Source organism: Zonotrichia leucophrys, chromosome 2, assembly GCF_028769735.1.
Source record: "Zonotrichia leucophrys gambelii isolate GWCS_2022_RI chromosome 2, RI_Zleu_2.0, whole genome shotgun sequence".
Taxonomy (NCBI): Eukaryota; Metazoa; Chordata; class Aves; order Passeriformes; family Passerellidae; genus Zonotrichia; species Zonotrichia leucophrys.
The window spans coordinates 64,742,635-64,769,966 of record NC_088171.1 but is presented as its reverse complement, the minus strand read 5'-3'; the positions used below and the strand labels follow the sequence as shown (position 1 = coordinate 64,769,966).

At 40.0% G+C, this 27,332-nt stretch overlaps 1 protein-coding gene across 1 annotated transcript in view; it reads right to left on the bottom strand.

Moving 5' to 3' along the window:
* The window catches only part of CAP2 (cyclase associated actin cytoskeleton regulatory protein 2), a 68,816-nt gene extending 45,147 nt beyond the window's left edge, over nucleotides 1-23,669 (bottom strand). Inside the window, exons 1-3 of the mRNA XM_064705230.1 lie at nucleotides 23,374-23,669; nucleotides 11,482-11,606; nucleotides 7,809-7,909 (exon numbers count right to left, since the gene is read on the bottom strand). Coding sequence (XP_064561300.1) covers nucleotides 7,809-7,909; nucleotides 11,482-11,605 — 225 coding nt within the window. The 5' untranslated portion in view covers nucleotide 11,606; nucleotides 23,374-23,669. The remainder of the gene's footprint in view (nucleotides 1-7,808; nucleotides 7,910-11,481; nucleotides 11,607-23,373) is intronic.
* Between the last annotated feature and the right edge of the window lie 3,663 nt (nucleotides 23,670-27,332).

Below are 27,332 nucleotides of genomic sequence, written 5' to 3'. Positions count from 1 at the left end.
CAAATATAAGTTCTAGGAAGTTCAGATGCTTCTCTCTGTAAATTCAAAAGGTTACGGCACTTCTTGAGGTTTTACTTCAGAAATATTCTTCTAGCAGTTATCACTGAGCACCCTTGTGAAGAACTGATTTCTTGACTTTGTCTGACAAGTTGCCTGATAAAGACTGAAGACCTACTGATTTCTAAGAAATTGTACTACCTTTAGAGAGAAAGCTTGGACAAAGAAGTTCTTATATAGATAAGACTTTTTTGTATGTTCTGCCTCTCATGCACTTCAAGACAACTGGTGACATTGCCACTTCACTCTGCAAGTAGTCCCTCTGAGCTCTCTGAAAGCAACTCAAAGGCTGAAAGTGCCAGAACTTGTCTCCTTGTAAATTCTCTTCCATTTTCATCACCTTGAAAGAATCCCAGGCGCCCAACCAAAATTTGCTAACATGGAAGTCAGTTCAAAGCTCAGACATCTATAATAATATTTTAGTATTTCTTCCCACCTGAACCAGATTTTCCTTTTCAGAGGTGCTAAATAACAAAACCCTACATGTACTTGGAGAGGGAGCCTCAGCCTCTCTGAAAGGCAAGGATGTGATTTAAAAGCAGATCTGAAGTAAGGAGTTTTTAAAAACAGAACGTGTATTAAAGCAACAAGAAAGAAATGTTTCAGCCTCAAGGTTCTACATAAAGATGCTTAATGGATCTTTTTACTGTGTCTCTGGGATAAAACACATAATTAAGCTTATGAAACTCTGCACCAATACTTAAACTGCTTTGCAGTGGAGATTAATTGTGGAAATACATAGTTCCATTTATGGGTGTCAGTAGACTAAAAGAAGTTAGCAGTGACAGTGACATGGTTTAATCTATCCTAATGGACTCTTCAACATTCAGAAATGTGACCATATTGATCAAGCAATTCATACTGGATAAAAAGAGGCAATGCACGTTTGTGGCCACATTATACCCTCATCACTCCTGACAGCACTCCCAGCTTATTTAAAACAACATTCAAACCGCACACTGGTTTCCCTTGTGGCTTAATTCTCATTATTCACTGAACTCCTTTTTACTAGAAACTGACTGAAGAGCCAGATTCTGAGCTCATTGTTTGATTTTTTGCTGACGACAATGAACAGCCTTCTCAGTTTCCAAGCCCAGCATTTCTATACACTCAAAACAGTTGCAACCAACTAGCAAAATAAAAGCAGGTCAGGGATGGGGAGGCAGATGAGTGAAAAGAGTGTACACGTGCTCTTCAGAAAGAATGAGATTGGAAATTAATAAAAGACTCACTCATAGCCTGTAGCAACAAATGACATCATTCAAGCATGTGTCCCAAAACAGAAAAAAAAACCAAAACAAAAAAGGGAAAAAAAACCCATTCATGGATGTGTATTTCTCAGACTGAACCAAATGGGTTTGAATTATATTACCACTCCAACTCATAATCTTCACCAGAGATATAAGCACTATGAGCACCAGTAAAAAGAATTTTCAGTCACAAGAGGTTCATGCTGATGACAATAGCAAGGACGCTGCCTTTGTTTTTCTGATGGATCGAGAAAGTGTAACTTGGCAGTGGTTGACCAGAAATTACTGCTGTGAGAACCACACACCTCACAGCACTTGTGACGCTGAGTGCCTGAGATGGCTCTCATCTATATGCTCTCTAGATCCTAGACTGCTTTGAAACAGAGAGAAAAGTCATTACCAAGGCTTTCTCATGGACCCTGGCTCTGTGCCAACTCCATATATTCAATCCTCCCTGATAAGTTTTCTCCTGACTTTACACCAGCAAGTGTCCTAGGCAATGGCTTTGCAACAGGCCCATGGAGAGACACTCTCACACTGTATTTGTGGCTCTGAGTGTAGGTGGTTCACACTCTAAAGCCATCTGTGATTTAGCTCGCTCTTTTAGCCATGTAATTTTATCACCTTATGATTTTTGGTTAAGCTGACGCAGTGGTTTTCAACTTGTGGAACTCTTATGCCTCTAGTCTGTACACTGCTTCTCCTGGAAAACCACCAAGAAAAACTGGTTTCTTGCCAGTTGACTCAAATATTTTCTTAAAGGGCTTCAATGAAAAATTGTATAGGGATAGCAAAATTAGCATGAGCTAAAGCATATGATCAGTTTTGACTTTGACTTCAAAGGGCCAAAAATGCAATGCATGCCTTGATTAATTGTTCCATTCATTAAGTAAATTGATTGGTAAAACACGGACCTTATATCTAGTGTGAACACTGAATATTATTCTGAATTCATCTGGTCAATTAAAGAACCCTTCATGATCAGATTTTTTTCGTAAGAGTGACTTATCTAACATTTTCTTGGGCAAACATGATGGATTTTTCTTTGTTTTCACACTGCATATAAAGTTACCCACTGAAATAATTCTGATATCTTTTTCTAACATCCTCAGGAGATCAGAAAATCCCATTGCACCGAGTAACCATATACACATAATATCCTTTTTAGGGGAAAATAATTTTAGACCTTGGTCAAAAGTGGTCTGTAATGGTCCCTGATCAACTGCACTACTTTGAAATCAGTGCTTATGGATTAAGTCAGGAACTACTCCACATTCAAAGAACCCCCATGAAAACAGGTTATGAATAACTCTTGACAACCTTGAGTGTTTATATTTATTATTTCTTATGTTTCTGACTAAATGCCATACGGAATATTCTCATATATTCCCACCCCTATCCCCCACCAGATTTACAGGTGCATGTTTCTCGTGCCAGCAATACACAACTCAAAGCTCAGTACTGGCCACCATGGCATTGATTTTTCAATACTTGTTTGACTTTTATCTCTTCCTTGCCTTTTTAAATAATAAGGAAAACAAGTGGTATTTACTGCAATGTCAGTGTCAAGAAACCAACAGCCTGATCCATTATAAATGTTGGAAAAACACGCACTCTTTCAGGAGGTGGTGTTCTAGACTTGGAATGGACAGGTCCTTCTTGCTCAGGAGCCATCTTTATTCCCAACCAGGTGTCATACAGTCCAACAGGTACAAGCATGTCTGCACACCACTGCACCTGCCTCAACAAATCCTGCTTGTTTTGAAAGCCAGATTCAATCCCTAGGGCCATATGGGAAGTTGTTCTTTAGAACTGAGCAATCAAAAGTTGTAAAACTTCTGGAAATGTCAGGTTTTTTCTAAACTAACCTCTAAATTAGCCTCTCAGCTAGACTTTATATATTGCATATCTTTCTTCTATTAAAATGAACATTCTTTAATGCTCATGTTATGAAGTATCTTGTAGTACATACATAGGGTGAGAAACATAGCTGAATTAGCATTTCAAAATCAGCTTTAATACTGACAGATTTCCAAGGCTGATGATTTTATTTTATTTTCCCTTTTGCTGGACAGCAGTAGCATTTTCTACGCTCTAAGACTCTCTCTCTCAGTTGAGTGCACTTTGTATGCTGTCAAAAATATCTACCTTTTTATTCTTTCTTTATGTATTCCATTTTCCCCAGTCCTGCACTAGCACCTTGGTTTGGTGTTTATTCCATGTAGCAGAAAATACCTCTCACAGAAATGCAAAGGCAGCCTGACAGCAAGCTTCTCTTTGGGCATGTTGACATCATCCTCTTCTCTGAGCTCTAATTCAACTTTCAACACAATGCCTAAAACCACACAGCCTCTGAGCACAAAAGATGAACACGAGAGTACACTTGTGCATTCTGTTGCCCTGTAAGCATATTGCCTTGTGAATGAGGAATCATTCAAATAATGAGGTTGATAGTCTGCTTTTAGATAAGCTAAGATATAAGTGCAAAAGGGGTTTTTTTTTGGTGTAGCACAGACAGCAGCACATCCTGCTCAAAGTTCAGGGCTATGAACATCATTCACTCCTTCTACAGCATCTCTCACATGAAAAGACAACATCCAGCTATTTAATGTGTCACAACTACCTATTTCATGTGTCATAACTACTCTTTTGAAAAAAACAGAAAGGTAGGATTTTTTAACTTCACTGATAATCCAAACCAGAGTGGCACTCTGCAAAGTGCATATATATCTCATAAAACATATCTCCTGCTTTCAGCTCTCTATTTACATGGACTTTACTGGGAAGAAGAGAAGAATGTCACTGCTTTCATGTAACAGATAAAGAAATTCTCTGGGTATGTGCATATGACATTTGTGGGGTGCACATTGCTTTCTCTGCTCACCATGATAAGAAACAAGTGCATGCACACAGAGAACTCCTGCAGATTGGATAATGTGCTGTGAATTAATTCTTGGTGCTAACCTTGTTCAGGCAGTCATACATATAATGGATTGCATCCAAACCCTCTTCCAATAAGGAGCAACTGAATTACCTACCACTTCATTTCTGAATGCTCCAAGCTCTTTCAGCTTTTTGTTTTGAGCTTTCAGCAGCTGGAAGTTGATGGAAGAAAGGAGGGGAAAGGCATCCATATTTTTATAGTTTTCCATTCCAAGATAAATAGGCTTGGATGAGAGAAGAAGGAACATAAATGAATCACACAGACAATCTGTTCTTTCAACTGGTGGGGTTGGGAGGTTAAAAGATTTTTACAAATAAACATTTTTTAAAAGGCAAGTATTAGCTTATGTGTTTGACAGAAGGCTGCAATTATGCTCTGCTCTGTACCACATAAAATACTAAAATATGGAAATGTGAGGTTATCTATCCTTCTCTTGTAGCACCAGTACATTCTCTTCCTATCATGATGTCTCATCTGGTACATTACTCAAATTCAAGCCAAAGTATTCCACCACTTGAGATAGCACATAAACAAAAATAATGTGAAGAAATTAATAATAAACACATTACAAAAACCTGCTTCCTGGCCTTCTAAAGTCTTGGTTTCTTTGCTTTGCCAAGGTGAGGAGCCCACCAAACCTGCTTGAACCCAGCTTCCTCACTGGGACACAATTTAAAAGTACACTATGTCTTCCACAAGCAGCTCTTTGCCATCCTTAACACATTTTCTGCAGTGCTGGATTCATGGCCTATGCTGTAGAGTCACAATCTGTTTTATACTGATTTTGAATTTCCCTCATTCTGACAGAAGGACAGCTTTTAGTGTTGGCATGTATGGAGAGTCAGCTTCAGGGCTGTTACAACCTGTTAGGGCTGGTGACAGCCTCCAAGACACTGGTATGTCAGGCCAAAGACAGCTGGTTGGTAGCAGTCCTGACTTTCACTCTTTCACTGACTTCACATGCTCTAGTTGTGACACGGACAGCAGAAAGTGGTTTCATAAAACCTGTGCCTGTAGGGGACTTTGCATTTCATATAAATATCCATATAATCACCAGATCTTTATTCCACAGTGACAGAATAGGGAAAAGATCTTATCTTAGCTGTTTAGGGTAATTTGCTTTAAATAGAGTATGTAAAAGCCTAACCACTCTCCCTGTCTTTTCAAAAGTGGTTTATTGCTTCAGTGCAGTTGACCTCAGAGATTCACCACTATATGTACTGTAATTTGAATGAGAAATAATCTTGCTCTCAAGATTGAGCCTAAGTAGGACTCTGATAAACTAATATTTGTAAAGCCCACTGTGCTGTTGTGTTTAAGAGAGCCAGAAGCTAGCTATTAGTTCTTTTTTGTGGTTTGTTTGTTTTCTTCTCTTTCAGCAGACTTTTTAGAGTACAGCATGCTGAAAAAATAGGAAGGAGGCTCCCCAACAGATACTAGTTGTGTTTGAATTCTTCCTTTTTTCAGGCACACAAACCACACAACCGTTACAGCCATCAGCACAAAACACATCATGTTAAATCCCTCATTTCTTTAGCATAATATGAAGTCTCTCTTTCTCTCATATTACCATTCTGGTCCGTCAGGTATGTGAGGTTTTTCAAGGCAACAGGTGTTTTTTGAAATAAAATACAACCTTCCCTTCAGCTCATTATGTGAAAGAGACAGCAGCTGCAAGTATAATGCTGAGGACACATGGTCTATAAGACACCCAGAAGAAAAATACTCCTTGTTCCACTTGTTAAGGTAAAGCACAGATGTTGCTTCAGTGATAAGCATGAGCATAAGGCAACCACAGTCTGCTCCACGTTGTAAATGCAGAATCTAAGATTTCAGACTATTTAGTAGGCTGCAATCAGAATCACCGGTTTCTTTATGTAAAGAAAGCTAATGCAATGTCTAAGCTCACAGCACTAACAAATACTCCATATCACAGCTTGCATTACACTATCATCAACAATATGCTAGGGACTGTCCACAGACTTGGCTGACAAATTATTAATAATCTTTTATATGGACTCAATTATGAGTAAGAAATAGTGACAAATGCATAAATTAATACACTTACTGATTTAATGATTTAAACATTTACAGATAGTGTATATTAAAAAGGGTTTAGCAATTTAGAATGTTTAATGCAATCTCTTTCCCTGCTTAGTATTGGTAGGAAGACTATTTTTGTATCACTCAGATCTAAACTGTTGAGAAATCAACTGCAAAATAATGATGTCTAATGAATGTAAAAACCAAGTTAGAATCAATCCTTTCCAGGGAGCAATCCTCTGTTCAGTTAGGTCCATAATTCTTCCTCCAACCTTCCAACCCCCATTTATTTATTTTCCCCTAGTTTCTCTGAAGAACAAAGTACATATATTGTAGCTTATAGTATAATTGTCTGGCCTTTTTCAAATAAAAAGGGAGTGAAGCATTTCCTTAGAAAAACGAAGATCATCTAGGATTGCCTGGTCTTCCTATTCCCTCCTGTTTTCTAGGCCTAACTAGGTCAGAAACTCTGTCCTACAAACCAGAACATGTAACACCAGAGGGAAAAAACACAGATGACAAAATAATCCAGTCATCTTTCTCTGTAAGTAGACATAAATAGGAATATTTATGTTGGCCTTGCAACATGAATCTCAGTAGCTTGTAGGACTGCATGTTTTTCTGGCCACAGTGTTTGTTATGCAGAGCAGCAGCAGCAATCAACTGGGAACTGTACACACAGAGGAAGGCCTGATGGCATGGATCTACTAGAAAAGTCAAAAGCATCACACTCCTTCAGATCCAGCTTGCACTGACCCCAGCTCTCTTGTGTGTGGGATGGCTTTCTGGTTTGTTTTTTTCCCAAATCTATATTGGTAAGCTGTTGGTAAAATGAGTCCATCCCCTGTCAATTACATCACCACCCATTTTAGAGAAGACCAGCTTAAAAAAATAAAACAACACAAACAAGTTCGGATCACAAGGTTAAGATCATAAGGTTAGAAAGTATTCTCATCATGAAAATGATACCATAGTACTTCCTTGATGCAACTTATATTTTTAACAAAAGGTCATTTAAATGGCTGAATCATTTTTAGTTTGTTACAAATGTAAGAGATGTGAGTAATAAAACAAACAACCAGAACAAAATCTCTATATTAATTGGAATGATGATACACATGCCTAGAAAAACAACCACAGGAAGATATCATTGCTTGGGCCCACCTGTTGTTTGCTACTGATTTGTTGGCACATGTTTTTAATTGTTCCTGTCCTGCAAAGAGCTCAGCAGCCAATAAAACTATTCAAATTGCTTGTGACTGAGAATATTTATATATTTTGCATTTTATGGTGTTCAACTTCAATCTCTTCTTATGAATCCACACAACCTAGTGCCATTCCCGAACCAACTGTACTCAGTGTGTAATGCCAGGCACTCTCTACTACAAGCATTAATAACTTAAGAGTTTGTTCTGTTATTAAGATACTCCTCTAGTCAGAAATCAAGGCTGATTACACAGATTCCAAGACTTGTACACTTCCACCACCACAGGAAAATCTGAGTCAATACTTACATGCGTCTTCACATCACCTTCAAGAATCTTGCTGTACCTGAGAAACTCAGCGACACTTCCATTCAGCAGCCTATCAAAGGCCTCCACATATGGTGCTATGCCTGTAGAAGAGGAACATTCCATTATAATGGGTTCATAAAATATATAATGCATAGGATAATGCATAGGATGTGTAGCAGATGGAGGAGATGTATCATAGAAACTGAGGAGATTGCAGTAACTTCATTTCTGATTTATGAAATCAGTGAAAAAGGATGCAAAATTATTTCCGTCCTAGATAGAAAGAAGAGGAAAAAATCCTGCTCTTGGTAGTATTTGAATAGGAACCTGTAAGAAAATTTCCTGTGTATAATGTAATGGGAAGCCTCTTTTGTCTTAAAATAACATGTGCTAAAACAAACATCTCTCAGCCCTTCAAAGGACCTGAGGAGTGTAATTCTCTTAACAAAATTCCCCTATTGTACTTTAACCAAATATCATCCCCTAAAAAGAACCCGCACTGTACTTAACAACTATTTTTATACTACTCCATTCCTGAAGATCTCTGTGATGTTTGGTGGTTTTTAATAGTAACCAATTCCATTTCCAGTAAGAGAGTCTTTGGAATGGGTTGACAGTAGATTTATGCAGTGAGATATGGCTTTGTAATCGCCTCATTTTGTTGTCTCACCTTGCAAAACTGTCACTGGGTAAAGAAAGCTCAAACAAGTCTTCCAGACAACATATCCTACTGACTTTATATATACTATACATTACAAAGGAGGAATAAAGCTGCTATTTTCTATATGGTACACAGAGCAGTTTCCTGATTAGGTGAACAATCAGAAAATGCAGATCAGACTCAGTTTCTTAAGCACCTGGCTTCTACCTAGCACTACGTGGTACCTGTTAAGATAGCAAAAATAATCTTTCCTTGGATGCTTTCCAACCTTTCCTTTTCCTTTACTCCCTCGTGTCTTGTCTATGCTCAGAACCTTTGCCAGATCCAGCATGAATGACACACATGTGAATCTATGACATATGTAGGATCTGAGAGAACAAGGTTAAAATTCTTCCCTGCCTCTCTCCCTCATTAATAAAGCCTGAGGATTGCTCTGAAGAGGTACCAAGCTTTCCCCAGAGAATTTGCTTTAACCTTTTGGCACTATATAACAATTGTGTCCAAATTCACAGTTATGAAAGCCCCCTTTATTCCACAAGAGTCATCTGGCTCCATGACAGAATAAAAGACAGGCTCTGGCAACTGGAGTTTGCAGTGGCCTGTGTGAAAAAGAAAATGTAGTTAGTCAGCTAGGTGGGATTTCAAGGCTCCTTTTGTTCTCTTGATGCCATTCACCTATAATTCTGAGGAATTTCTGGGCTTTCTTCCATATTAAGTGTTTGTGTGTAAACCCCTCAAATGACCTAATGTACAAAAGGCTTTAGCTGTGGAGATGCTTTCCAAAGTGCATTTATGTTCTTTTTCAAAATCTGTGCATGCTTCCAAAAGATTCATTGTAACATTTTCCTTTTAGAGCAGAGTTTTACATAACAGTTCACCAAATTCTCCTATGCAGAACTAGAAAGCAATGATGCTATTTTTTACTATTCAATGCAGCTCACTCCCAGGAGCATTTACGAGAATTTGCTGTGGGCCGTGCAGAGCAACAGAATGATTTATTTGCAGTTCTGCTGCTGTAATGCCCTTTAGGAAAACAGTAAAGGTACAGATCTCCCATCCTGTTTCTGAAAATGTACAAATTGAAAAGCCAAGGTTATTTTTTTTTATTAACTCTAATTATGGAATGGTCTTTTAGGGGATAGAGGTCATGGTTGAAGAAATATACCTCCATTTCAACTGGAGATTTAAAAAAGGTCACACTCTGGCCTGAGTGACAGTTTTGAAGGAAAAAAAGAAAGAAGATACCTGTAAGACTGTTTCCTTTGCAGTGTCTGTGGCAATGTGAACCTCTGCATAGGCACAGTGACACAGGCACACAGAGTGGTGTTTGGGCCACTGTAGGCGTACCAGGCACACAAACTGAAGACTTTCCCAACTGCACCAGCAAAAGCTAATTCCTGAGTCCCTGTGTGAGACAGCACTGCCTGGAGACATCATGCAGCCTGGCAAGCACCCCATGGTGCTGCTCATCTCAGCTTCTTACTGCAGTCTCCCAGTGGGTGTATTTTATAATCACACTTCAACAAGGCTTCTCAGTTGGTTTCTTCTAGGGATCTGCTGGGGCGTTCAGGCTCTGGTTCCCTGGGGGTGAATCTCCTCACCTGACTGAGCTCTTAGGTCAGGTCAAGAATACAAGCAGTTTTCATGGAAGTACTTGGCATGGTGAGTTATCTCCTGAAAGTAGCCCTGGTTCTGCAATAAATACAGATTCACCTAAATGGACTCATTACATTACTAAATTCTTTGAGAATTGCACAATTCCTAGTGGTGATTGATTTATTTGTCAGTTTGTATATGGATATTTCTCCCTGACTTTGCTACAGTTTGCTAGCTGCCTAGGTTGTCTCTGGACTGCAAGCCCTTTTTTTAGTGAAGCTTTCTGTGCCTGGCTAACTCATCTGCCATGGAAGCCTGCTGGAAGATGCTCCTTTCCTGCCACAGAAACACACTGCTCTCAGTCAGCTGCCCCACAGCAGCTGCCAGTGTGCAGGCCCATGGCACACAAGGGTGCAGGCAATGTCCCTCACATGTGTCAGCTGGCATAGGGGACAACACAGCACCTCACACACTTCACTTGTTGCTGTGTCAGTAAAGGAAACTGCCTGCAACTTTAGATGTGTCCTGCATCTTCTGTACAGCAGCTGAGTCCATGCTGGGATGTTCTCTTTTCTGAAGAATGCAAGAAAGGGCAAGGACTACAGAAAGCAACGAACATGAAGCTAATAAAGAGATGCATGTTGGGGTTCTGGACAAAAGAAAGAGGTTTTGGAGAAAGGAAAGAGCACTTCTATTCCATCATATTTAGAAGTACTACATATGTAAAGTTATTTAGCCTATAACTTCAGTTACCACAAAATTAAGGCACAAGAAAATATGATTCAATGATATGATATGATATGAGTAGACAAAGAACAAGCTTTTTTTGGTATATTCTCCACTGTAGTGCTTTGGAGAGCCACTTGAGAACAGAGAGCTCAAGAGGTAAGAATGTAAGGCCATGGATTTATAGTGAGTAAATGCTTCCAAACAAACTCATGTTTGATTAAGGATGTTAGACAAATTAAGTGGGTCTGCACTGTGAAATTCAGAGAGAGCTGGAAAATCAATAGTGTTTACATTGGTGACTTCTACAGGAATATTTATGCTGCACATTTAGGGGATGTCTCATTTCTTCTGCTAATTGGGCTCAAGCAGACATGTTCACCAGGGGAGTTATTTACAATGATATAAGTTGTAAATATAATTGCTAAAATGGAAAGAGTAATTAAGCTTGAGACATGGACAGTATATTAAAGAAACAGTAAAATCATTAATTTTCTAGGCCATATTAGTTTAGAATTGTGCATGCTACTAAGCTTGCCACATGGTACTTCTAAATAATTTTTTAATTTTTTTAATTTTGATACAGAATTTGTAGGAGGTGGGATCACATTCCCTCTTAGAAGACAAACATATACATTATTTGTAATTTTTTAATAACAGAGAGATGGTACTTCAAAATAACATACTTACTTCCATTGACTCCATTGATGCCATCACACTCCATTCCACCAGATCTGGGTGAATCTGAAAACAATGATTCAAGTCGAGTCACTGCTTTCTCCAATCTCTCCATCAAGCCATGAGTCTCTGCCATTCTGAAAAAAATCATTATGATAGAAACAGTGTTAGACCCCTCTCAGTAAAGTCCTTGCTTCATGCTGTAGTTCTGTTCATCTTGTGGCTTTTTCTTTTATGGTAAAACTCTCATTTTTTAAGCACTGTCTTTCTGGCAGATAAACATTTGCAGTGAAGCAGCTGACAAAGGGTAAGTTGCTTCTTTGTCAGCAGGGATCAGCACTCAACTCTGGCTCTTCCTTCTAAGTAGCAGATTCCAACCACTGCTAGTGTAGCTTTTAACAGTCTGCACGTGAACAGCTTATGACAAAATGCAAATATATGCTCCCAGCCAGATACTGAGACAACTGGAATAGTCATAAAACTAATTGGTAAAATCTTATGCCTACAATGATTTGAGTCAGCATTTACAGAGACTAAAATACAGACACAATTAATACTCACTGATTTTTGAAAAGGTTCATTCTGAAATTTGCCTCGGTCTTCTATACTTTCTAGAAAAGGACCCAGCCACTTGACTGAAGACTACACAAAAATCCAAGAAGGTCTCCTGCTTATTTTTCTTATATGATTTACCATCAATTTTTTTCTACAGAAGCACCTGATATGAACCAGTGTTTCCCAAGCTTTTAAAATCATATGCTGATTAACATTTGGATAGAAAAAAAAAACCCCAGAGGCCTGCTTGTGCAGTACTGCTGCAGTGCTTTTGGTTTAAGATTAAATAGAAATTAGGTTACATTTTTAACAACTCACACATTGCCTTCTTTCTTCACAATGTGATTATATACTCTCTTACATGTGAGGCAGTGTAGGCATTGACATTTTTGAATATTGGCCAATCTCTTGGGAAAAAAGTGCTGTATACCATACAGAGTGAGAAAGTTATATAAGCAAAGGCAAAGCTATGTTTAAATCCCCTATCATTTAATAGACGGAGTTTAATGTACACGTTCGCCACTGAAGGTTGGGAGTGTTTGATCCTGGTAAGTGACATTTGGCAAGGGGTGCATGCTGGCTCTTGATTAACATGCTCCCTGTGGCCACTTCCAGTCCAACCCCCACACCAGGCTGCATCCCCTGCCCAGCACCGGGGTGTGCAAAGGCAGGAGCAACAGGGGAATAGGCAGCGAGTCAGAGGCTCTCTGGGGCCATCATCCTGTGGTGTTCTTCCACAAGACTTTGATTCCTCTATGGCTCGAAGACTAGAATGGTTAGGCAGACATGGAACACAAGTGTAAATGTATTAGTTCCTAAAGAACAGCCTGCTAGTACTGCAGAGATATTAAAGCCTAATAGCAGATTCCAATAAAATGCACCACAATGGAACACTCAGCAACCAAACTAAACATTGCTGCTTCAGTGTCTCCACAGCCATTGCAGAGTGCCTAAATGTTATAATTAATAAGTAAAGTACCATGGAAATAAATGTTTTCATTTACAAACAAGTACTACTAATTCTTATTAGTAAAATATAGTAATATTTTTCTACTAAAATTTTAAGCATGAGAGGAAATTAGCTACTTGGACTGTGGAAACACGTGCAAAGCTCTTATGCTCTGAGTCATGCTGCCTTTCAAACAGGGTGGGACTTTCAGACTTTATCAATGTACTGAGGTTTGTGTTTGACCTAAAAGTGAAGCAGAAGATTTTACAGCATGAAACCCTTGAAAGAATCATTCTTGTGAGAAAGTTTTGTTTGGAATTTATGGAGTTTTCCTATTTATATTAAATTAAAAAATCAAACCCCCAAAGAGGATGAAATTAAACAGCATGCACATGAACAGTGTAAAAATTCAGAGGGCCTCTCTTGTCTTATCACAGAATGGGTCAGGTTGGAAGGGACCTCAGAAGGGAATCTGGTACAACCTTCCCTCTCAAGTAGTCAACCCAGAGCACATGGCACAGGATTGCATCCAGACAGTTCCTGAATATCACCAGTGAATGAGATTCCACAACCCCTTTGGGCAATCAGTTCCAGTGCTTGGTCACCTGCACAGTAAAGCTCTTCCTCATATTCAGGTGGAACATCTGGGCATCAGCTGCTGCCCACTGCCTCTTGTGCTACTTCTGGGCACCAGTGAGAAGAGCCTGGAGCTGCCCTCTGGGCACCCTCCCTTCAGATACTGATGGACATTGATGAGGTTCCCCCTCAGCTGCCTTCTGAGGCTGAACAGGCCCAGCTCCCTCAGCCTTTCTTCATGGAAGAGATGCTTCACTTGCTTGGTCAGCTTTGCATCTGTCCACTGGACCTGCTCCAGGAGCTCCATGTCTCCCTTGTGCTGAGGAGCCCAGAACTGGACACAGCACTCCAGGTGTGACCTCACCAGGGCTCATTAGTCATGTAATGAGTCCATTTAGGTGAATCTGTATTTATCCAAGCACAGTATTGCAGAACCAGGGCTGCTTTCAGAACAGGAGACAACTCACCATGCCAGGTGAGTTATCCATGAAAACTGCTTGTATTCTTGACCCGACCTAAGAGTTCAGTCAGGTGAAGAGCAAAGGGGTGGGATCACCTCTCTTGACCCACTGGCAATGTACTTTCTTTACACTGCAAAATGCACACTATTCTGTTTGAAAATCAATTCACTTCAAAAAACACACACCTTAAATTTTTGTAAGGTTACAAATGTCTTGGCAGGAATGAGATGAATGGATCAGAGGAGCTTCTGAAATATTCAAACTTTTACAAGAATATTAAAATTTTTCTTAAAACAAAGCACTGTTAATCCTAAAAAATATTAAGAGTACATACTTTTCACATTTTACCCTACTACATAAAAGCCTAAAATAGTGTCTATTTTAAAAGTTCTGTTTTCAACCACTCTAAAGTCTGGATGATGTAACATAGCATACTAATACATAACACAGCACACAGTCAACTAATTTCATCAGTATTTTAAAATATATTTTTAGTATAGCACCTATTTTTTATGTAAAGGTACAGTCTGGTAAGTTGAGTTTTTTTCATTTGCCTTAAAATTTTCCTTGATGATGTCATCAAATGTCACAAAAATTATGCACAAACTTCTATGGAGGACCTGTTACTTTTTGGCCTCTTCAGCCCGATTTTGCCTGTGAAAGAATCCGACTGTTTGATGACAAACTCAATGATTTGAGGGCACACACCAGGAGGTCTGAGGAGTCTCACAAATGTGCAGACTTCTAATGTATTACCCAATAAATGACCTTCTGTAAGGCGGTAAAATTACACATTATGGTGTCAGAAGTTCAGGGGAATAACCCAGCTCAAAAACCTGAAGGATCTTTTTATGCAATACGTTCCTGCTGCCACACAGTCTTTTACTCACTATTCTTCACTGTTTTATTCTAGTTCCATTAACTGGAGAACTACAACGTTCTTCCAAAAGCAGGCATCACCAGCAATCATAGAATAATATATTGTCAGAGTCTTTAAACAGAAGTAGAAACCGTTTTTACCCTAATATTAGGGATGTCAGATTTCTATTCTTTTTATATAGAATATTACACTCAATAATCGTCATCTTTACACTGTCTACCTTTTCATCTGTAGATTTATATAACCATGAGTACATGGTATTTCCATCTATTTCTATACATATATGTACATGCACATAAGAATACACACAGTTATGCCTGTCATGTATGAATAAAGTGCAAAAACATTTTTGTGATTACTGTCCATAACACTAAAAGAGCAATCAGTTGTATATTCAAATCTTACATTTACACCTGTCTTTACCATTAAATGACACAGTGTTATCTACCTTACAAACAACACAGCAATTAAAGTTACTGTTCTAAACATCCACTGAATAATAGCATGAAAACTCTCTTCATCCATTCTCAATCTAAACACTGACATCTTTGCCTATACATTGAGATTTACATATTTGGCTCACGTTATGACACACTTCAGCATTTTCTTGGCCTATATTCAGCTGTTTATCTGATTACTTATTCCACACTGCACTTTGCCTGGTCAAAGAGACACCACAAAGCCACAGCTCAAAAGGAATCAGAATACAAATGGAAAAGCTTGACTCTGTGAAGATACTATCTGCCATGATACAGCATCAGAGCTTATATTATAAATAAATAATAAGATTGGTCTACTTACAGTGTCAAATTAAATATTTGCACATTAAAGAAAAGAGGATGCAAATATGTCTGTGGCATATTTCCACTCTCATAAAACGTGTTTTTACTTCAAGACAGACTCTCTATCTCACCTGTCACGATTTTAATTAAAGATCTGAAGTGATTATCAGGGTTAACCATGTATCTTTTCCCAGAGCTGATGCTGACCACCTATAAAGAGTTAAAAATAACAATGCTTTAACTCCCATATAATCCTTATCCAGTTGCTCTCCTGGTGAAGAACACTGTCCTTCACTGAAAGTACGGTCACCTAAGAGTGAGGAAAGGTGTTAACACACATCTACTGACAAATCATTTAAACACAACATTGGTAACCATCTCTTGGGCACAAAATCAAGACAAGATCCACAGCTCTGCCCTGTTTACTGTTAGTGGTATCTTTTCTGGGAGTGCTAAAGGCATGTGGTAGTACTACCATCTGTCATTTCTTCCACAAAAGAAGTAAAGCCAAAACCAGGTAGAAGAAAGCATGCTGAAACTCAAAGAGTGGATTTCTTCTTATAGACAGGCCTTGGGAGATCACTGCTTTCCTCCCCAGCTGTTTCAAAGCACCATTTATCTATTATCAGGGGAAAAAAACTTGGCTGTAGACTAGAATTTCCTGACATACTGATCCCAAACAGCAAACTGTAAGTCAAAACACACACATACTATTCCTGTTACTACTGTATATGACTTAAAACAGAGGACTATATTGCTCCATCCTCAAGAAGAAACAAGTTGTAATGAATGCACAGGGAAAAGCAGTACAGTAGCATAAAGGGGAAAAAAACCATATGATGACATACCAGGCATGTAAAAATGGAGTTTTGAACAAAGGAATGGTTCTACCTTGTAAAGCATGAAATGATTCCCACAAACATCAGCAAGAGATAGAGTACAAAGTTCCACAGTTTTTTTTATTTCCTACATTCTACTAATTTGAAAGGAAAAGAAATGACCTGTTAATTTATTCGCTTTCCTCCCCTGCCCCCACTCAGTACCAGTTCTTCCAAATTCATCTAGCATCTGGAAATTGATGCCAGGTCTCACTCATCCGCATCATCTGATATCCTACATGTTAGATTCGGATTTCCTCTCTATTCCAAAAAAGGGCAGATGCCTAAACCAGAATATAGGCAGCAATGTGCATATTAATTGTACTCACCATTGCTGCACTGCCTTGGAAGTGGAAAATCACATTGTCCTTGGAAGTACAGCACCTTGCACATGTGCTTTCTCTCTTAATCTTTTAATAAATTGCTACCAAGATATTAAATAAAATACCCAACTCCCCAGATTGCCAGCTGGTACTATCAGAGAGCCAGGAACATTTTCTAGATCTAAAGCACTGTGTCCTCTGAGAGCTCCTCTGTACAATTTATGTCAACATGCATCAAGGGAGGACAAATGCATTCCTGAACATCTCCTCAAATTACAAAAGCATCTTACAGCACTTTATTTCTGACACAAACACAGACAGCCTGGGTCTGAAATGGCTCTTCTTCCTATATCATCATTTGAACACCTACAAATCCAAGCTGTTTTGAGGAAGCAGTCTCTTTGCCACCTTTGCCATGAGACCCAAATTCCTGCTGCACCCCATTCTTGTTCAGAACCCCTCTGGCTTGGGGTCTCTGGAGTTCCTCATTCCCAGATAGAGCCTGGAAGCAGCTCAGTACTGGCTGGGTGGTAAGAAGGAGCACTTGAAATTCTTTGGGTTGCTATCACAAAAGATTCTGGGCAGAGAATGCAAAGGGAACGGTGGTGAGAAGAAAGTATGTGTTGGTAGACCAATAGGAACATTACCTTGTATGGTTTGTATTTTGTTTTCCATTAGCTGTAGGGGAGGAATGTAAACAGAGTCTTCTCAAACTGATGTCAATTTGGATTAAACCAGAAGACCTCTCAGTAAGGCCCTGTGTGAGAAGAATGATTTGAGTTTCAAATCAGAGCCTTTTTTATTGTTTTGCCCCTAAATCTACTACAAGCTCATTTGGGAGCAATTAATTCCGAAGTATAAAGAATTTTTTAATTTTTAAACCTAGTTAAAATATTTAGTTTTGTATATAAAACAGTATTAGAATTTTGACTTTTTTTTTTGTTAAGATGGACAGTTATAACTGAAATAGCAAAAAGACAAAAATGTCTGTATGACTTCTGCTTTTTGTGGATGAATGTGCCATTTTCACTATTAAGTTGATCTGAAGTCTTGGCTGACTCTAGCATACTCATCATAAAATATTTCTGTCTGTAGCTCACTGTGTGTGTTAAAGCCACTGTTATGCTATAAAGTGAGTCCCTTATGGCTGTGCATATGAGTGTGCTACATCAACTATCTTGTGTGTGGGCTTCTTTCTTTGGCATAACCTCTGTGTTTTTAAAGGGCTACTTTTTATAAGCAAAAAAACATTTGCATAGAAGAAGTAAAAGCAGGTTCACGTTGAATCTCTCCCATTTAACCCAAGTGTTTTCCTTTGTCTGGCCTTATGCTGTTGGTACCACAAAGTTTAATTTTCTGTTTGCATTCTGGCTTCTCCTCTGCTCCTCTCCCTCTCCTAGTAATCAGGCTGCTGCCTACAAAACCATGTTGAAAAAGAATAGAACCCTTTATTCATCCCACTGTTCAGAAAAAACTGCAAAACTTGCATCATAAAACAATCTCTGTTTTGACAAATACCTCTGACTGTTGATGCATTTTAGATTTCTTATCACATCCCAGTTTAGTCCCATAATATGGGTAACTGCACACATCAAGCTGCATGTCTACAAGTCAATGTAATAATAACAACATGGACTGCAAGTAGGCCTCTGATAATTTAATATGAATTCTTTAAAATATGGCATGTGTTCATGTATGTGCTTAGCATCTCCTGGAGTATCAGTTCACTTCCTAATTATTGGGAAGTTCTGTGAAGAGCTTCTATTCCTTGCTGAATAATTTTGACTGTCATGAATTTTGTGATCACAAAGAGCGAGCTCATTATTTAATGATATACTGAAGCAGTCAAGACTGCTTGACAGTTTGTGTAAGCATGATTGACTTAAAATAACCAAGGCAACCCAGTTTCTAAGTACATTCTCCTATTCCTTTTATGCTCACTTTTCATGTCACCACTGCTCATGGTCTTTGTATTGGATTTATTTTCTTCTCTCCCTCAAATGAAGTGTACGAGTTTTAGTATCTGTGCAATCAACAGAAATGCAGTGTTCTTAGCCACCTCATTTACTACATATTAGTGTTGTGCTCTTCATGTAATCAAGCATCCTAAAGGCCTTACAAGCCATTTAATTACCTGTCACAAGTCCAATTACTGTATGTAAGCAGACTGCCTTGTTGAACCGAGAAAATACTGTATGCAGGCATTGATTTTATTCAAGTGCTTCAGTGCAGTTCATAATAACTGAACAGTAAGATCTTTATGCTATGGTTCCAAACAGATTGAATTTGAACTCTCTGAAAGGGTAAATTCCAAAGTACAAATGTTTCAGTACTTCCAGGATGTGAAAGGAAAAAAACAAAGGAGGGAGTTAAAACTAAGTGAAAGGTATTGCAAGCTCTAAAAACAGAAACTGTGAAATTACTTCTGAAGAAAAGACTAGAGTTAGTCAGTACCAAGGTTTGTAAAAGTTTTGTTTGCTGTGCTGGTGGCCTCTCACAAAACTTCCACACCCTACTTCTCATGCATATCCATATTATGTTGAAGCCTGAATAGCTGGGCTTGATTTCAGCCAAGTTTGCAAGTGTTCCTGTTCTTACCAGAACACTCTGCTGCAATCTGTGTCTGATGGTCCCAGGCTCATCATGGCTGCTCCACTCAGCCCGTAGCCAGTGGCTCTTCCTCCAGCACAGCAGCAGCCAACAGGGCTTAAGCAAACTTTTTGCCATGAGTCCTCCCTCTGCTCTGCAGCTCAGCTGGGATCTTTACTGGTCACAAAAACTTAAGGTCTTCATGCATCCCATTCAAAAACTCATCCCACTGATTTTGCAATACTGCTGGCATTGCAATTTGGGCCTTTGCTTCTGATTCAGGATGAAATGGGCCAGCTGCTACTAAAACAGACCTTTATTTCCGGATATAACCTGGTTACTACGTAAGAGGTCCTAAGCTTTAATGATAATCCATACAACCTGCTCACATACAAGATCTTAGACATTTAACTGTTTATCCCTCCTGTATTTCAGTGTGAGGTCTTGCTAAACACAGAGAAATCAAACTGGACCTACCCTAGAGGCTTGTAAAAGTCAGCCTTTTTGAGGGTGGCTGTTGCTTTAGAGGACCCAGAGCTGCTAGGTGAATTAGTCTGCTGTTTCTAGACAATAACAGATTACGCACAGAAATGTAAATGATTCTTTGCATTCCTTCCAAAGAGCAATTAATTAAATATTTAAACTAATACAAAACATAGCTTAAAGCTTAGGATCTGAGCATATCTTGGAAAAATGTGCCACTATTTAATTATGTAATTGAGCATTTTCCCGTTTCAATTTTTTATATAGCCCACAAAAGCATTAAGGCTTTAATTCCCAGCATACTACTGGTATTTGGAATTCTACAAGCAACCTATTTTGCTTGCTGTTCCCTGAAAAACTGTGGGTCAGACAAAGCAATTGCCATTAGCATATACTCAGGAAAGTAGTCTGAATGGGACCTTTTAAATAACAAAAAGTCCCTGAAACTGATAGTCAGAATACCTTAAGTACACAGGTGAAATTAACACAGCAGTAGGCAGTATGAGGAGACTCTAGTGGTGTCTGTGCCATAAAGCCTTGCTAAATGGTGACAGAGGTCACAGAGATTTAAGAAGCTCCACACTCCCTACTCTTGATGAAGCATCTGAATCAGCATAATCATTGCCATAGATGCAGCTGTGCTCAGGCATGCTTTTGTCACTTCAGCATACAGTGCTTAGTAAAGGTGTTCTAATCTGGTATAGTTGTTAGCAGTAACATTCTGAAGAAAAGCTGAATCTTTAGAGTTTCAAGTATTATGTAAGCAACTGGAGTGGACTCTGTACCACGTGAAAATGACAAGTTCCCATTTTTCCCCTCTACTGCAAAAGATGCACTTGAAGATTTAGAAAAAGGAATTTAAATTATTTTTATATATCAAGGTTACTTTCTTAAGCAAAATCCTTTAACCAGTTCATAATAAAGCAGAAGAATAACTGCAAAAAATGTATGCCTTATCTGTCATAGGTGTTTCTTTGGTTCTGCCCCAATAAGCACAGAATGTTCTCTTTCATGTAGTCAGATGTTCCAGTAGGCAGCAACTGCAGCTACTGAGTTTGCTGCTGATGCACGTGATGTTAGAACTCGTGCAGAACCACTAAGAATATTCTTTAACATATTTGGCAGTTCATCATTTCTCTCCCTAGAGTTCAAACCAACTGCAACTTTATTGCCACTGATAGGGCACAGATTAAAGCATAGATTATCTCACTTTGTTCAGGTGATGTTGCAAGTCAACATTGAGCCTGAGAGTTGAATACAAGTTGCCTGGTTTCCAGTCCTCCTTACTCACTCTATTTTCCCAGTATCTGCTAATTCAGATTACCAAGAATTTTGGACCTGGGTGAATTTTAATGACTTTGTTTTTTTAACTTAGGGTGCCCATTGTATTTTGCATGGTCAATAAAAATGATACAGTGGGATCAGAATATCTAATGATGGGAGGGAATTTAATACATGTAATCTTAGTACCCTTGCTCCTTATGGTATAATAAGAAGCACTTTTCTCCATTGAAGTGAGAGCCCCAGCTGACAAAGAATAATGAAAACATGTCAGAGGTTGGTTCTACCATTATAGTAAATAATGCACATCCTCTTCATTTTTATTTAATTGAGAAAACATATTTTATTCATTAAGTTCGGAGTTCTGCCTGTGCACCTTCCACATCTGAGCAGCATTCAAGGGGAAAGACACAAAGGAATCATAGGAGTATTCAGAAGACTTGCAGTTTTGTTAAGCTCAAGACCAAAAAGACCATATTGTTGTATGTGCCTGGCTTTGTTACAGAAGGTAGATTGCCTTTGTTTTTGTGCAAACTTGCTCAAAATAGAGCCAGTGTTTATGAAATCCTGGTACTGAAAATGCATAAAACCAGAAAAAAGTTTGCTATCATTTGCATAATAAGCAATTAAAAGGAAATGCTAGGATAAAATTTGCACAAAAATTAGGGTATCACAGTAATGTCTTAAAAGGCCATATTTGAGAGTACTGTATTGAGTTCCAACTCATTCCATCTACCATGTTACCATTCTAAATTATTTTTCCAGTTACATTTCTGAAGTAGAATGAGTCTTCTCATTACAATTTCACAAAACAATGAAACATGGTAATCCATAAACCACTGTCACTTTTGCCTGGCTTAGAAACAAATTTATAAAATCTGCAGCTTTATCTCACTCAGATCCCCTGCTAAACAGATCCCTTCCAACTACTTCCAAATGGACTGGCCTCTGTGAAGGGTTTTTTTCTGACATTTTCCATCACTCAAAAAACAATTAGGTAGGGTATATAAAAAAAGCTTTCTTCACCAGATGGTCTTTGTTTTTTAAGACTGCCCCTACACATTACAAAATCTGAATTCTACTTGATAAAAATCCTCAGTATTGATGCTGTAATGCCAAGATACAAATCTACAGCAATCCCCAAAGCAAAGGACAGATTGCACATTTTTGGGTAAGGTCACAACAAGTTCTTCTCGGCTCTGTGCTGGCTGCGTCTCTGGAGGAGTGCTCCTGATGTCAAGATACTGCAAAATGCAGGACCTCGGCTTCACTTCTACCTTCCTCTCGCCCCCTCTGAAAGCTACCTGTATTTGAAGTATCCTTTACGTATTTTGATGTAAAGGTATATATTACGCCTTTAGGTCGCTCACCCTAAGATGCTATTTAACCCTTCCTTCTGGGCTAAACCTGCAGGCTCTTCTGCCACCTCCACCACACGCACACCTCCGGCTCCAAGGGCTCCAAGGGCGGGGGGATCCAAGGGCTCGGCGCCCCAACACCCAGCGGCACTATAGCCGCCTGCCTCAGAATTAGATCATCTTACGCTGATTAAGAGAGTTCAGGACCGGCACCGCTTGACAGCCAGGTCTGCACAAACAAGCCGAGGGCATTTTTAATAACCCGTCCGCTGCCGGGACCCGGGGCGGGGGCTGGGCCGCAGCGGAAAGCCCCCTCGGAGTCGCTCCCTGCGCTGACGGGGGGCTCGGCGGAGGAGATCCGGCTTCGGCCCCAAAGAGGATCCCTCGCATGCCGTGGTATTTCGCTCGGGTCTCCCCTCTCCCAGCCCAGATTACTCCCTTCCCACTCAGCACCCGGGGGAAGGGAGGGAGGCAGGGAGGGTAAGGTTTCCCGTGCGCAGGCCGGCGCAGGTGACAAGAGGGAAGTCGAGGGGCAGCGCGGGTGCCTGACCCAGATACCTCCAGAGCACTGCACGCCCAAGGAATAACTCTGCCGCCCCGCCACCCCCGGCCGAGCCCGGAGTCGCCCCCACATCACTTTCCCCCATCCCCAAGATGTCCGCTGAGGCCGCTCCTGCCGCCGCCACCGGCGGGAGCGCACCCGCGGCCCCGGCCGCGCCTGCCCGGGGCCAGGGGGTCGGGCCGCTCCCGGCATCCCGCCCCTCCCGCCGCCGCCTGCTCTTGAGTTACCTGTTTTGATGACCCGCGTAGCCTTTTTTTCCCCCCTCCTCTCTGCAATGAAAATCCGCGGCCGGTCACTCGCTCCCCCCCTCCCTCGCCTCGCCGCTGCTCTCCTTCCTCCTCCTCCTCCTCTTCCTCCTCCTTCTCCTTCTCCTCCTCCTCCTCAGCGGGAGCCGGTGTCAGTCAGTCACATCAGCTGCCCGGGCAGGCAGGGAGAGCAATGCCCAGCGGCTTCCGGGAGTGCCAAATAAAGACAAGTCCAGAGAGGGAGAGAGACGGTGGCAGAGATGGAGAAAGAAAGCAAAAAGTGGGTGGAGTGTGAAAATGGAGAGAGAGGGAGAGGGAGAGGTGTCTCACGGCGGCGGCTGGGAATCTGCGGGGAAATGGATGCGTGGAGCATCACGGAGGAGCAGGGGACACTGCAGGCAGCCCAGGGTGGATGGCCGCTGATACGGTGGCCCTGCTTTTGCCCGTCGGGCACAGCTTGAGAGGGTTGGAAGTGAGCATCCCACAAGACACTGCTGTGGTCCACAGTGGGAAGGAAGAGTGAGGCTCCTGTCGAAACCATCAGACCCCTCACCTCACACGGCAGGGAAGGTCGAGGACATCCTCATGTACACCTGGATACTTCATTGCCTGCTCTGGGCTGGACTAAACTGTGTCAGCCTGACCACAGCTTAGCTGGGCCCATGGTGGGGCTGCTGCCTTCATTCAGTGTGCCATGAAATCCGGACTTCAGTGGGCAAACCCTGGTGTTTAGGCCTCATTTGTCAGGCTCGCCGGGCTTCACAGCAGTCCGTACCCCGTGCCAAATGGAAGTGAGAGTGTTCTGCAATTGTGTTGTGCTTGTCACCACATGGTCCAAAGGGACCTTCACCTGAAATCTGCTTCACGTGCTCATAACAGATGAATTGGCTTTTCTGCACAAAGTCTTGGGAGAGGACCATGAATTCACAGCCTCTAGAGAAACAGTATGCTCTGAATGGAAAAAAAAATATTAGATGGTGATTATAAAAAAGATTATAAAAACCACATATTTTTCAAGTCAATATAATTTTCAATTCAACCTTGTGGTTATGTGAAAAACGGTAGCACATTTTTCTGTCATATATATAGCTTATTGTAGAAGAATTTATGTTTCATTTCTGATGGTCTGACAGCACCACTGTAAAACATAGAACACAAGGATTTGTTTTAATTGTGCAGCAGTTCAGTGTGGGCTGAGGAAAGTCATATTTTAACAAGAATGTCATGGTTAATAGCAGTTCACAGACCTCACATGCCTAAATTCGATGTTAAGCAAAAGCAAGCAGACTGCAAGGATCTGTCTGGGATCCAAGCTCAGTAATGCAGACAATGTAATTGGCATTGGAAATTGCAAAAAAATCAGTGGCACAGTTTCCCGTATGAAGTGAAACGAACTAGTTCTCCTTGGCGTGTACAAGCAGACAGATGAAATCAACAGAACAGCACATGTTTTAACCAGAGTGTCTTGCCAAAACTTCCAGAAGGGTAAAGGTAATATGGAATTGAAAACCTGATTGAAAAAATGCACAGAACACAGAAACTACTCAAGAGAGACAAGAAACAAGCCAGAAGATCTCATTCTGGAAGGAAAGCCCAAAAGGATTAAGAAAAAGTGAAACTACTACACTTAGAGTAAAGCTCCAGGTGTGTATTTCTTACAACTCAGAGGAAAAAAAAATCTCAAGACTTGTGTAGTGTCTGCATAATAAGTTGAAACTTTAGGATGATAAATGCAGTAGAGTTTCTGTAGAATCTCAGTTTAATTTGAGAAAATGTAGTTAAGTGATGTGGTAAATAGGTATGATTCATGCAAAATTGAAACAGTAATCAATATTGATACAGTAATTAATATTTGAAAATAATAATAAAACAGTTAAAAGATGTAATGCCAAGAAAGAAAGTGAGAGAAGGGGTCCCACCCCCCCCCCCCCCCCCCCCCCCCCGTCCTGCAGATGTTCAAGGAAAGGAAAAAGCAAGAGATAACAGTTACTAAAAATTAACAGAAAGAAGGGAAAATCTGTTTGGGTCCCAGGAAAATGCCAGCTATAAGAGATTTATTGCTTTGATGCTTAAATGTAGTAATATGTTAGTTTTGGCTTACATTGTACTGGCTTGGTGCGCATGTGTAACCCAGGGGTGAGTTGAAGGACATCGAAGAAGAGGAGAGGCCTTCATCAAAAACGACCCCCGAAGACTTGTGTGACCACCTAAATTAGTGGTGGAGCATGCGTGGTGAAGGTGGTGATGAGGGCGGAGGTGGAAGTGTGATGAATCAAAAATGGGAGGAGATGGCATTGACACATGGCATATAAGGGGTGATTTTCACTTGGCAAGCTCGTACTTGAGGTGGCAAGGGTCCCAGAACCCTGCCCTCCGTACCCCACAGTTATCTTTTGCCTATGTGCTATTGTTGGAACCAAATTATCCCTTATTTTAATCAAATTATATTGTCAATATTTCAAGTGCATCCGATTTTATGTATTTTCTAAACTATTCCATTAAATTGCTGCTACCTCTAATATTGTTTGGTTTTTTTCTGATGGGATAATTGGGCAAACATAACAGTGATGAAAAGTTTTATAAGCTCTTATTGTAAGAGCTCAGTTGAGCACTTCACATCATCCTTTTATATAATGGGCATACAGAAAAGAAGGAGAAACTATGAGGCATTCCTTTTCTATGGAGAGTTTTATGAAGCTACCAAACGACCATATGCCCTACATGTCTAAAACATGTCTGTAATCCATCTTTGCTCCTGTCTTCTAGTCCTTTCTTCACAAAACAGTCAGCTTAATTCTTCTTACCCCAAGGAGAATTTTGGCAAACATAAAAGGCTTAGTCTAAGGTAAAAGGAACAAGTAATAAATTTAGTAAGAAGAGGAAAAGGGGAGATTCAGTAACTGTAAAGTGACCTCATAAAAAGCAGGAAACCCAATGGCAAGCAAAGATATAAGATGTAGTGCCTGAAAATGCTAGAGAAGAAAGCCTTGCAGTTTCTGTAATAAATAAAGGTGATCTGAAGAACTTCAGAACTTTCAATTCAGGCTGAGCAACATCCCCCTAAAGGGAAGAATATGAAAGATGTGCGAATTTTGGACTTTGCAAAATATTATATGTGCAAAAAATTGAGTAGATAGCATGCATTTGTTCTCTTCCATCAGGAAAAGGGATTGGACAGCATTAAAGAATAAGTTTTGAAAGTGGGTGTTGGAATTGATGTCAAGTGAAACACTGAGCAAGGAATGACTGGAACATCAGGCCTTGGGGCTGGCCACTTTGCCCTCGATCTGACAGTACATTCAGATATACAGAAATTACATTGATGCCTGTAATTGAAACATTAACAGTTAAAGATTTTTATTGATGTACTTTTTAGTGAAGACAGGGTCACCAACTTCCAGATCAAAACATTCCAAAGAAGACTTAAAATTCTAACTTGGGCCATAGTCCTCTTGAAATTTTGAGGAGCTTCTCTTAAGCAAAGCAGTGCAGTAATAGCCCTCTTGCAGGAAGTTACCCTGTTAAAATGTAGCAGTTCATGGAATCTAGTAGATTTGATTTAATACAACTTTATGATTCTTTTTTCATTTTACTTCCTAACATTGCTGCTGCAGACAATCTGTGCCAAGGCTGATATGTTTTATTCCCTTTTATAGAAGAGTGTATTTCTAAAGTTGTGCAGGGATCCCAAAGAACACATCAGAAGCCGTAGATGCAGGCTATCAAAATCTCTGTAGAATGACAGCATTGTAACCTACCTAGAAGAAAATACTCTGATGCATCTTTTATTTGCATACATTTTTTTTTCCTGCAGAAGAAGATTTAAAATGTTAATTGTTACATTCCTAGTCTGTGTTGAAAATGGACTTTCAATGTATATGATTGTAAAATTTCTCTATTGATGAAAGTTGCACCTAAATGATTCATAGATGAGTCTGGAG